The sequence below is a fragment of the Ciconia boyciana genome, chromosome 13 (assembly GCF_034638445.1).
Source record: "Ciconia boyciana chromosome 13, ASM3463844v1, whole genome shotgun sequence".
NCBI lineage: Eukaryota > Metazoa > Chordata > Aves > Ciconiiformes > Ciconiidae > Ciconia > Ciconia boyciana.
The window spans coordinates 11,541,566-11,554,342 of NC_132946.1; the positions used below are offsets into that span (position 1 = coordinate 11,541,566).

At 42.2% G+C, this 12,777-nt stretch overlaps 1 protein-coding gene across 1 annotated transcript in view; it reads left to right on the forward strand.

The window, feature by feature from the left end:
• The first annotated feature begins 331 nt into the window (after positions 1-331).
• Positions 332-12,777, forward strand: part of SHISA9 (shisa family member 9) — a 191,040-nt gene continuing 178,594 nt past the window's right edge. Inside the window, 6 exon segments of the mRNA XM_072878328.1 lie at positions 332-373; positions 413-458; positions 461-615; positions 617-801; positions 1,247-1,852; positions 9,126-9,253. Of these exon segments, the coding sequence (XP_072734429.1) occupies positions 332-373; positions 413-458; positions 461-615; positions 617-801; positions 1,247-1,852; positions 9,126-9,253 (1,162 nt within the window).

The following is a 12,777-nucleotide window of genomic DNA, read 5'->3' on the forward strand; positions in this document are numbered from 1 at the left end:
CCTGTGAGGGGAGCAGTCACCGGGAGGAGGAGCGCTCTACTTATCGGCAGAGCGGCGCCCTGCTTTCCTCCCTCGGGGCTGCCACCGGCTCCCCCGAGGCGCCCACCTCGGCCTGGAGCCCGCGGCGTGGCCGTGTGGGGTTGAGGCTGCCCGGCGCCCCCGCTTCGTCTCCCCCGCCCTGGCCGGGCGCCCGGGCGGGCGCGCGCTGGCCGTTACCCCCCTCAGCGCGGCGGGAGGGGCGAGGGGGGAGGGGACGAGGAGGCGCTCCCGCGCTTTTGGAGACGCACCTGTGGGGAGCGCCCGCCTGGGCGGGAAGTGTCTTATGTAAGGGATGGCGGGGAGCGGGGCCGGCGCCACGGCGGGGCTGAGGGGGGTGAGGTGGGGGCCGGCTCCGCGGCGGGGCTGATGGGAGGGGGGAAAGCCCCACAGAGGGGCTGAGCGGGAAGGGGAGGGCGCCGGCCCCTCAAGAGGGGCTGCGGGGGCCGGGGGGTAGGCCGGCGGGCAGCCCCGGGTCTCTGGCGCGCAGCCTCCCGCGGGCGCTCGGAGGACGGGCTGGGCTCGGCGGGCTGCCTCGCCCTCGTTCTCCACCGCACGCTGCCCGCCAAGGCGGATTTCCCCTTTGGCGGCGGCCCTTCCCTGCCGGCTGGATGCCGCGGCGAGTCCGTCCAGCCTCCCGCGCTCTGCCCTGGCAGCCGTCGCCTCCCGCGGGCTCGCCCGGCTCCAGGCGGGGCTCGGCGGGCGCCGTGGCTGGCTGAGGGAGTTGTGCGGGAGACCGCGCCGGGCTCCGCGGGGGAGCCGAAGGTGGGTGCCCTCGGCGCCTGCACGCTGGCACCAGGCGGCGCGGGGAGGCTCCTCGCTCGCCCTCTCTCCTCCTTCCCGCCCCTGCAGCGCCCTCGCCTCAGCCCTCCCGCCTCGTGGCCCCCTCCACGCCCCTCTCGCCAGCCCCTTCTCCCCAGCCCGCCGCGCGGCGCGGTGCCCCGCACTCCCGCCACCACCTCCACCCCTCGGTACTCCTCCTCCCGCGCGCTCCCTCTCCCGCGCACTCCACTCCACAAGTGCCGCGCGCTCGCTCCTCCGGAGCGGAGCGGCGACAGGCTGCGGACACTGCCCGGGGGGCGGCGGCCCCCGCCCGGCCCGGCCCGGCCCGGCTCGGCCCGGCCCGACCCGCGCGGGGCTGTCCGTGGTGCTGAAGGCGAGCGCGGGCTCAGCGGACGCCCGGCCCCTGACGGTGCCCCTTTATGTTCAGCTCCTGGCGCAGAGCAGCATCCAGCAGCTCGAGCGGCGGCGGCGGCAGCAGCAGCATCGCTGAGCCGGGGCTGGGAGGCAGAATGGAAGGCTTTATTCGGCTGCTCTTCGGCTACTTGGTGGCGGACCTTCTCACGCTGGTGTGTCGGGCTCAGGAGAAAGCTGGTCAGCAGCTGGGGAGCTTCGTGGTGCTCTCAGGAGGAAACCACTCCAGCGCTGGGGAACAGCTAGACCCCTCCGAGCCACCTCCCACTCCGGACTTCTGCAGGGGCTACTTTGACGTGATGGGGCAGTGGGACCCCCCCTTTAACTGCAGCTCGGGGGAGTTCATCTTCTGCTGCGGCACTTGTGGCTTCAGGTTTTGCTGCAAGTTCAAGAAGACAAGGCTGGATCAAAGCACCTGCACAAACTATGAGACACCATTGTGGATGAACACTGGGAAACCTCCTTCCCGCATAGATGACCCTCTGCACGACCCTACCAGGGATAAAACCAACCTCATTGTCTACATCATCTGTGGGGTTGTGGCAGTCATGGTGCTGGTGGGGATCTTCACCAAACTAGGGCTGGAGAAGGCGCACAGACCCCAGCGGGAGCACATGTCCAGGTAAGGCTGAGTGCCAGGCAGCAGGGTCCCCTACCCTCCTACCTCCCACCCCTACCCCTAAAGAGTAGAGAGTAGCCCATGTGTTCCTGTTAAACAAACAACTCCTGCCAGGCAGGATGCATTCCCCTCAAGGCAACCGAGAGAGACCAACTTTGGAGAGCAGAGCTCCTGCGGTTCCCCAAGCCCAGGTTATCAAAGTGCATGCATATTGAGGAAGACTAGAAATAATTGTGGAGTCTTCACAGACAGTAGTCCATTTTTATCTGCAGTGTCTTACCCTCTCCCCAACAAGATCCAGCAAGTGTTCACGGATATACTGTGCATGAATAGGAAAACAAAAAAATCCTGAAACCAGCAACACTGAATTATAGAAAGCCTGATGGGTTCCCTCTTCCAACTGTTTCAAAGCTTGGAAAATGTTTTTACTTCTCAACAGAAGGATGTAAACAAATGTCAGCTCACCCTCCCTCTCCAGCTGCAAAATGGTTTTGGCAGGACCTTCCCTACTCCCCCAGCCCTTGCAAGTGTGTGAGCTATTTGTAAAATTTCTAAGCTGTGAAAATGAGCCAGGGTGGAAGGGAAGAGGGAGACACAAAAAGGAAAAGCTATTGTAGAATTTCTTAACAATTTTTCAGTTACTGTTGAGAGGTAAAAAATGGAATATGAAAGTCTTGTCTCATCCATATATTTGTGTGTTATGCTCTGTATCCACAGTGTAATGGCTGAGTTCTATCAAAGAGAACCTCCCCCACCTAGAGTTAGGCATGCTGTGTACCATCTACTCCAGATACTGGCTACCTAGTGGTGGATAGGCAGGTGGGCAACTCAGGACAGAGGCCAATGGCTTTAACAACGTATTCCAAACCCAGATTGTCACAGCAGTTCAAAATCAAGGCATAACACATTTGTCAAGTTTGCAGTCTGTCTGATTCTTTATGCTAATCCCAGGCACATGAAAGTAAAGCAGATGGGGGAAAGGCATTAAAAAAGGCAAACAGCTCCATTAAAGAGTCTAAATAGATTCCAGCATATTGGGCAACTTCAGTGATGAAATTCAGCTAAAAGGATACCTTCTACTGGACATGCAGTGTTGCAGAAAGCTTCCTCTTGCCCTGATTGGTAACGGTGTAGTTCACAATCTTTAAAGCTTAGATGAAGAGTCATCCTTTGAAATATAGTCCAAGAGATCAACTCAACACCTGGAGCCTTATTTTTTACAGAAGTTTCTACATTACTTTTTGATTAACTGCTTATCCTGAAATGAACGGAGAAAGCCACAAAAATACTCCTGCAAATGCATCACCAGTTCACTAGCAATTGTTTGCTATTTATAAACTGGCTGATAAGGATACGCTTTTACTACCGAGGAACGAAGCACATTGCAGAAATTTTAGTCAACTTAACACTGTGTGTCAGTGCTACTCCTGCAACGGTGGTTTTTGTTGAACAAGGTATAATAATCCTTTAGACATTTTGAATATTCTCAGCTACTGAATTGAGAAAAAGAATACATGGGTCCCAATTTCTTTTTTAAATCTTACTCTTAAGATTGCAGAGCTTGTTTGGAAAAAGCTCTCCCTTGCTTCAGCCTCTTTCTGTAGTGTCTTCATGCAGGCAAAAAGGCAGGGCTGGTAACAGTTACAAAAACCAGGACAGAGTGAAGTTGTAGCTAATCCCTGCTTATATATGGCTTAAATAGGTCCTATCTCTACTAGTAGAAATATTTGCTATCTAAAGTACAGGTGTGAAGTATTCTGAAAGGGTATTCTGTCTTAGTTTATGGAAACAGAATTATAGGGGATTGGAAAATCACTCTGAAATCCTTCAGTCATGTATGCATAAAGATTAGGTTTCTGAAGTGGTTCTTAGAAAAGGTCGTCTGTTACCCTGATTACTTAACAGTGTCTGAGATCTTGTACTTTTCTTGCCATGAAAATGTTCAAGTCAGGATTATATAGAAACTTGGAAAGTCATGATCACATGGAAAAACAGTCACCCACTCAGTACACATAATAGCTAGTCATGTTCTGAAAAAGCAGCGCTATAGCTTCTTATTTTTTTAAAAAGTTCTCACAGTCCTATTACAGCTGTGGGGTGGCCTTACCATTAATTTGAAAAGGAATTAGATTTGTACATCCCTTTGGCAATCTAAAAATCTGTTCATTAAGTGAAGAACTGAGGTAACCTTTTTTGTCCTCAAATGTGTGTTTAAGTAAAATATTCCCTCCTAGCTCATTTTATACTATTAATGTTCTGAAAAAAAAGGCTGCAATGCTTAAGTAATAAATATTTTTTTTGTTTAAAAAGTTAATAGTACCAATAATTAAAATAATATGTAGCCTATATTAATACTGATCTTCTTTTATAACTCATCACTACAATATCAAAAAACCAAAACCAAAAAGAACACTTCTTATGTTTTTTCTGTACTGAACCTTATTAATAAGCGCAAGTATAATGCATTGAGAGTGTTAGATAGGCCAAAACAAAAGTACTAAGTGTTACTCCATTTTGGCTGGCAGCAAGAAACACACAGAGGCTGATTTGTCATCTATTTCCTTAGCTAAGATTGTCTCCTTTCCCTTCCCTAGTCAATGGCTACATGAAACACTTGAATCCACTTCATTCCTATGAACAAATTCACCTATGGAAGGGATGGTACTGCTTATCAAAAAAGACAATGCATAATGTAAACTGATTTTTTTTTTTATGAGGGCTGATTTTTTAAAAAAGGTGAACAGAATACAACTAGTGTAAATGATATATTTCCATTTTTTATTTACTAAAAATATTTAAAAATATGAACAGAGACCTAACACATGGGAATAAGAACATTGACATAAATAGGAAGCAAAGCTGTGCCACACTTATTAATTTCTTGCATTATTTCATCTTGCAGTCAGTGGATCTGCTGTTGAAGTAAGACACCGGTGTGTGTAAGAGTGGTACAATGTTAATAAAGGAAACTTCACAGGCTTGGCAAGCATAGTTTCTATACATTCACCTTTCATTACATTTTGTTTACTGCTATATCAATACAAACCAAGAACACTCTATTAATTTCACTGAATTTTCCTGAAATATTTGACAATGAAAAAGCATTGGGGAAATGTATTTATTTAGTATGTATTTATTTATTTAAAACAATCCATAGGAAAAAAAATCTCTATTGGGCAAGTCCTTTCAGGAAAGAAGAGTCAAAATTTGTCCTTTTTTAGAGAGCTTGTTACTTCCTTTTCTTTTGAGAAAAAAGGCCAAGTGTGGCACTGTTGACATTTTCTTTCTTGTTAGATCAGTGCTTTTCAGTAAAACACTCTTACTGTTGGCATGGAACTGTAAATCTGGAAGATGAAAATGGAGAGGGCAGTACAGTATTAACTCTACATGGCATATTTTGCTTTAGACATCATATGATAAAGTTTTGTTTATATAATTCTCCTCATTTTTAAATTTGTTACTTGACATTAAAAGGAGATAAATATTCTCTTCAGCTACAGTGTCCAAGAACTAAGCAGCAATAGTAGTATCCAAACAGAGTAACTCTTCCTTTACCCTCCTGCTTTGTAAGAGAATAAGGGAATAAGATGGTGTATGTTATCAGATACGGCAAAGGGAATGAATGTGGCAGTATTGTGCCTGAATGGAAACCGAATTATCTGCCCCCTGAAGCAGATCTAGAAGCTCTGTTAGGCATATGAGGGCAGCGTGTTCTTGTTGCTTAAGACTACATCAATGGGACTTCCAGGCTCCATCAGTTAAAGTAGAGAATTCTCTCTCAAAAATGAGTAGAAAAGGGAAAAGCTTTACTTCTGTTTCATAGAGGAGATTTTTCTGTAAATAAAACCACACCTTTGTCTTCTTCCCTAATCCTTGTGGAGAATGTGCAAACAAACCAAGAACTGAAAGGACAATATTTACAATCATGCTCGTACGCTATAGCTCCTGGTTTTTTGAAGCAGTGCTTCTGACAGTATGTTAGCAGCCTTCCAAGTATTGTGAACCATCTGAGCTCTTCTTTCTTCCCTCGCAATGTGCTGAGCTCAAGAGTTAAGCCTTTTGTTGATCATTCAAAAGGCAAGTACCTGGGGCCAAAAATAGCCTGACTTGCCAAAATCCTGAATCCTATGTGTGAAATTATTTCCCTTATGGGTTTTGACCCAGTTTTGGAGGCAAAATATGACAAGTGACCTTTCATGAAATAACCTGTGTTTCAGCTTCTTCAAGTTTCTTCCCTACCCATAAGGGAATTGCCTGGCTCCACATGCTTTATAACACCTGAAAATAGCATTACATATCCAAAGAGAAAAATCTTATGGCAAGACAAATGCTGATGTTTGGTGATACTTGGATAGTTCTTGGCTATGAACTTCTGTGTGGGTAGCATTTCTCCACTTCTGTAATAGTGCAATCAATATGAATACACAGGACCTAATGATATTGCTACCTGATTAGAAGGTTATCTTGTATTTTGCATTTCCTTAAAAAATCATTCAATACAGCAAAGCTGTAGATAAAGACCCTCTGCATATATAATTTTTCAATGGGATCCACTCTAACAATGTCTTCAGATAATGAACAAAATCTGTATGATGATATTCAGGTGAGACAAATGCATGAAGGTATTATAACAGCCTGTGTGGAATTTTTCGAAGCAAGCGTCTATTCAAGGATTTTGTCACATACTGGGGCACAAACCTCCCTTTATCCATTTCATTATATGGTCAAATCCCTAAAAGAACAAAATGCAGGTACAGCATTTCCTTTGTACTTCAGTGATACAAGCTGCTACACATTTTTAACTCTCCCTAACATCAGTGGAAGATAAGGACAAGCTCTTTGTTATGTGAGCTATTCTGCCCTGAGAAGATTGTACAACTTTGGCTAACACAGTATAAACATAGGTGCTGTGTTGTTAAAAATAGAACTTGATGGTGAGTAGTTCCTTTTTCTTAATATAGTGGGAGTTGGACAGCTAATTCCTTAAAACCCCTTTGAAAAAAGCCACCCTAAAATGGTAGAAAACTTAGTTGGCATTTTTGCAGACAGGCACTAGTTAATCTGCTATCATACGGGGTGTTATTTAAAGTCTACAGTGAACAATATTTACCATCAGATTAAGGGCAATGAGGAAAGCATTTCTGAAAACCCGCTCTCACAAAGTTGGGAAATACTAATCTGTGTATTACAAGATCTCACAGTTTTAACTCCCACACTGAAGTTAGGAACTTTCATTTGTATTTCTTCCCTTCCCAGAAATGCGTCCAGCCGCCTCTGGAATTAGGCTTAATATGGATATCAATAATTTCCTTTGTATAGAGACATATTTGCATAAATTGACTAGATATTAATGGTTTCGGTCCCCACTTGTTTTAAACTGTGTTTTGCAATATAATGCTTTCCTTTTGCATAATTTTCTACATACTTTTGTGAGATCTCTTCTATTGAATTTTTATTTTTCTGCTATGTAGGCCAGCTCTGCTATTTGTGCTGTATAAGCATTGCTTCAAATGGGAGCATTGCTCTGATACCATTAATCATTTGGTTACTGTCTTTGACCTTTTACAGTATCAACAGAGTATTCTGTAACATGTTGATCACAACTGTAACTAATATTTTAATGACATAATGCTAGCCATAAACACAATGAAACATCAATATCGTTCAGCTGTGTACCAAAGCAATGTTCCTGCAACCTGAAAGCAAGATCCAGCTCAGGATTCCTCTCTGTCTGTAACTTAAATGAAGCTACTTTTTAATACTTAAAAGTACAGTGCTTCTTGATCAAGAAATCATCATGTCACAGAAGTACAGTGGAGGAGCTAGATGGCACTTGCCATGGCTTTCACCAGTGAATGTGCTTATTTTTATTTATTTATTAATTTATAAACTAGTCATTCTTGATGCAGTATCTGTGACACTGTATATAATTTTGCAGAAAATTAAACTAAACTGGGCACAGTGCCCAGAAAATGCATCCATTCCCTTAAAAAAAAAAGCTCAAAGGGTCTAAAAATTAAAACTAGTAAAACAAAAAGGAGGCAAATAATGGTCAGCGATGCATTGACCTGAATAGAAAAGACTTGCATTGAACCCTGAAGACACTGGTAACACATACCATAGCTTTCCTTTGCCTAAGGCAACAGCTTCTGCAGGTGGGCCAATTATTTTGTATGGCACAGTAGTTCAGCAGGTAGCTATATGTCATATACCTAAGGGCTAATCCTGCTACTACAGAAGTCAATGGTAAAACTCCATAGCCCAGAATCACAGAGTTAGATGTTGCCATGCTGAGAGTTTCAGAGCTTAAAACTTAGTCACTAACTCTGGGTCCACAAGGCGGATACAGGTATGTGTGCTTATGTGTATGCCTAAGAATGGACTTAAACTCAGCAGGACACTCAGCAGTGAAACCAGTCCTTAGAAAATACACCAGAGCAGGATGGATGTGTCTTTCTTTCAGATACAGTTACTGCCTGCAGCTCTGCAGAAAAAGTCCACAACCAGCATCAGGTTGGGCCTGGCCTAACTTAGGAATCCACTTGCTTGCTCCCTCTTTGCTAGCGTAAAACTTTAATCCTGTTTCTGAACTGGCTTCAAAGCAGGAAGGGGTGTTCCTGTGCAAGCTTGGTTACTTCCATCTTAATGATAGGACACTCACAGAAGTTAGAAAAGACATTTTTGATTTCCCCTTCTGGATGGGAAGAATTTAAATCCCTGATCATGAAGCGTGCTATGCCTACTGGATTTCTACATGAAAATCAGGTGACCTTTCAACTTTGGTGACATTTTTGAATGAAAATGGCCAAGACCACTGCATTGTGTGGCTGCTCTGTGCAAATGCACGTGTGAGAATTTATGTTGACAGGCCCTGCTGGTAATCTAGGTATGAAGATAACTAGTTTGTAAAAGTTATAGACGGGGGCTAGGTGCTGAGGTGCTCAGCTTAACCAAGATGGCAATGTTATCGAGCACATGCAATGGCAGAACTCTGCAAGTCTCAACAAGCTTAAATTATGTTCCTACAAAGCCAAGACAGCTAAAGAACTTAATGTGTTTCTGTGTATTACTGCTAGCACACTGTCTAAGACAACTTAAAAAGAGCCTTAGGTGCGAAGTCTCACAATGAATCTGATTCCCTGATGCTGTGAATGGAGCTGGTTTCTCCAGCAGACATTATGACGGACTGCATCTCAAACTAAAAAAAACTTGGAATACATTGGTAATGCCTTACAGATTTTGCAACAGGTTCATTTTGATTTTGTTTGGTTTTCAGGGCTCTTGCTGATGTTATGCGACCTCAAGGTCCTTGTACAACAGATCATATGGAAAGAGATCTAAACATTGTAGTACATGTGCAACATTATGAAAACATGGAGACGAGACCTCCTCCAAATAATTTACGTAAGTTGCATTATAACTTTATCAATAATCTGGAATGCTGGCACTAAAATGAGCATTATGAAACAAATATTGCTGGATGTTAAATGAGGATCGACAGTATATGGGTTCCTCCAAATTAGAAATATTATTTATTACAGAATTAGAAATATTTAGGATTTCCTAGTGCAAATAGTGCAACACTGAGCGTGCCATTTTGAATAGAAAAATTAGTTATATTTATTTTTAATTAATTGTCTTGGTTGACTAATATTGGTTTCGTATCTTTGTCTCCTTCTAACTGGTGTTTTTGCTCAGCTCATCAAGCTATGCCTTATTCTATGTTTTGTTATACCAAAATACAAATATTTAAGCTTACAGCAAGATTTAACAAGATGTTTCATAAGGCTGTAACATCCTATAAGAAAATGGTCTCATTAAGCTGTTATATCATGTCCACTAGTAAAATAGTTACTTTCCTGGAGAGCATCAAGTTGTATGTGGTTTTCACTTTCTCTTTTTTTTTTCTAAGGGAAAGGTGAGAGAAAGATTATTATTTTAAGTTTTAAATAATATTTTATTCTGTATCTGCTATTATGTGTTTATGCTACTGAAGGCAAGGAAAAAGTGCACCTTGGAGCTTCAGAGGAAATATGGTGACATTTCAAGTGGTTCTGAAGTCCTAGGCAACTTATTTCTCAGTCTTGTATGACTGCGGTCTTGTACTGACCACAGTACAGATCTTTCTCATGCTCAGATACGTTTTCCTTTTGTGATGAACAGTTCCACTGCAATTTTAATTTGCATATATATTTGTGTATTTTATATTCATCTATATCTTAAATATATAAGTATACATGCATAGAAATTATCTATATTTACAAATTCAAGTTCAATATATTTATAGAAGAAAAGGGTATCATTCAGGAAGGTTTAGATTGTTAGGCAGTGGATGGCTTTATTCTGTGTTGTAGATCAACATAGATGTGCATTTTACTGCAAATATACTTTTACTGCATTGGTATTTGGATTTTGAAACATTTAAAGTATATGCACTAGTCTTTTCCTTATCTTTCTGTAACTATAGAAAGCAGAAAAATTGCTTATATTTGGACAAAGAATGAGTCCAAATATAAGCAAATATATTTGGACTGCACTGTGCAGTTATTGTGAGATTTTACTGCTTTCTTTTTGGGGAAGGGTGTAAAAACAATGGGAAGAAAAGCAGATTTAGGTGCTGCATGCACTCCTCATACTTGTTTTGTGGTAGAGGCTGACTGTGATTTCTTATGCGCATGGTTACAGAGTAATAGGAGAGAATTAAAGCTGTGACCTCTAATAAAGATACCACATATAGTGAAGTGTGATACCTGATCTGTCTGCACTGCTCTCCAGCAAAGTACTTCCACCTGGGCCTGTGCAGTTCTACACTGCAGAGGGGGAAGTTACATACATACCACAGCATTGCATCCCTAATTGTATAAAAACACTTCTGGAGGGGATCTTATGCTTGTCTCTCAATCAAAGGTGCTCTAGCCCCCTGGAGCTGAGGTGGTGAACTTCTGAAGGTTTAAGGAGGATGGGAATATGCACTACACCTTTCTTTGCTCTGTGTATTAGCTCTTTGCTGATCTCTGATCCTTCCTGTGACCATGTTTTCAAGATGAAAGATGCCAAATGGTATGAAGTTAGGGTACAATCCTTATTTACTCTCATATGCGAAATATTTATTCAGAATCCCAGTTAATGAAGGATCCAGAAAGTAAAGAGATTCTTACTGCATTGATTGTATCTAGTATCTTGTATCTAGATTTTGTAATCATCACACTGAGATATTTTGCTTAAAACTCTTTCTGCACTACAATATATGACATAACACAGCAGGTCTTTAAACTCATTTTTGCTTAGATTTGAATTCAGATTTAAGCCTTGCTTCTATAAACTCTTGCATATAAATGCAACTCAGAGCCACATAGTTACTGCATCAAGGAAAAAAAAAGATACATTTAATAGTACCTTAGGATCTTGGCTTATGATGACCCCAGACATCCGTACCACCTCTGTCTCAGAATTTGCCTCTCTGGCACAGATGGAAGAATTATATGTGTAACAGCTCTTGCACCACTGCAATTTACAACATAGAAGCTGCTACTTTGGAGCTGTCTTAATCCATTGGGTAATGAACAGGGGCAGTCCCAAGACTGCTTCACATGCAGCTCAGGCATTCCTGCTACAGTTGGAAACCTCAGATGCAAGCAGCTACGATGGTAACTGTTTCAGTCTTTAATCAACTTTATGGATTAAGTCAATCATTTTAGATTGTTCAATGCAGACCTTCAAGTGGTGAAATTACTCAAGGCATTCTATAACCGGTATTACATACATCTACTTCATAGCAAGTACATCATTATTCTATATTTGTTGCCATTATATTCCCTCATAAACTCATCTAAAACATGACTAAATGACCTACTAGAATTAGCCAGAACATCACAAATGATTAAAGTCTGTTGAGAGCATGTGCATTTATGGTGCAGAAAAAAACTTTATAAAGAAAAATTATGAAGACAAATTTTCTTGGTCCTGTATCCTAGCGATTTGAAATTTTATAGTGGAGTTCTGAAACACTACAAGAGTGGATATTACTTGCAGAAACTTTGGCAGTGCAGCATTACCTACTACGAGTGCTGGAAAAGTGACAGGCTTTTTTGGGTATTTTTACAAGCAAATAAACCAGCGTGAATTACAGCTTTCGTAGAAATTCTATTCCAGATCTTTACTTACACAGAGAAAATGAAATGGTACAAAATTATAGCATCAGAGACTTTGAAATGTATTTTTTAAGTTTTCTTTTCTAAGTTACCACTTTCTATCTACTAGCCATCTCAAAATGAGACTTGAAAATTTGAGACTGATGTACTTTTCACATTGGTCCATAAATATGAAGAGGGCACGAGGAATTTCTTAGGCATTATGTACCCCTTCTGTATTGTGTCTTTCAGAATACTGACGACAAACTATTGAAGGCCAAACATTATTAAAAATGTTCTAATTTGAATGTTCATTTGCTCTTTCTACCCTCTTGAAAAACATTTTGCTGATGCTGCCAACCCATCTGGAAGTGTTTTATGAAGGGAAGCTCTGTCAAAATGACAAACTTCGCATGATCTCTGACACTGAAAATGAGTGTGTTTGTTTGTTTCTGGACTGTTTGTTACCAGAGGACAAAGATTTTCTAAGTTGCCTGCAGCTAGCACAGCTATTTGCCAAAACTAGCAGTCCAATGGAAGGCCAAAAGTAGAGATCTCTCTTCAGCATCTTGCAGTTTACTCAGTTTTTTGTCCCTTCTTTTCTAATATTCAGAAAAGAACAGCCATATTGGAGGTTCTGGAAAAACACATATTTTTTTTCTTTGCCCATGTGAATCCAGAAAACCTAGATGATTTTTAGTAAAAGCTATTTTGTCCTTAATGGTTGTTAGTTGTCATAAATTTCTTGCAGTACTGTGCTTTACTTAGGATTACTTTTCCATTATTTCCCTTCATTCA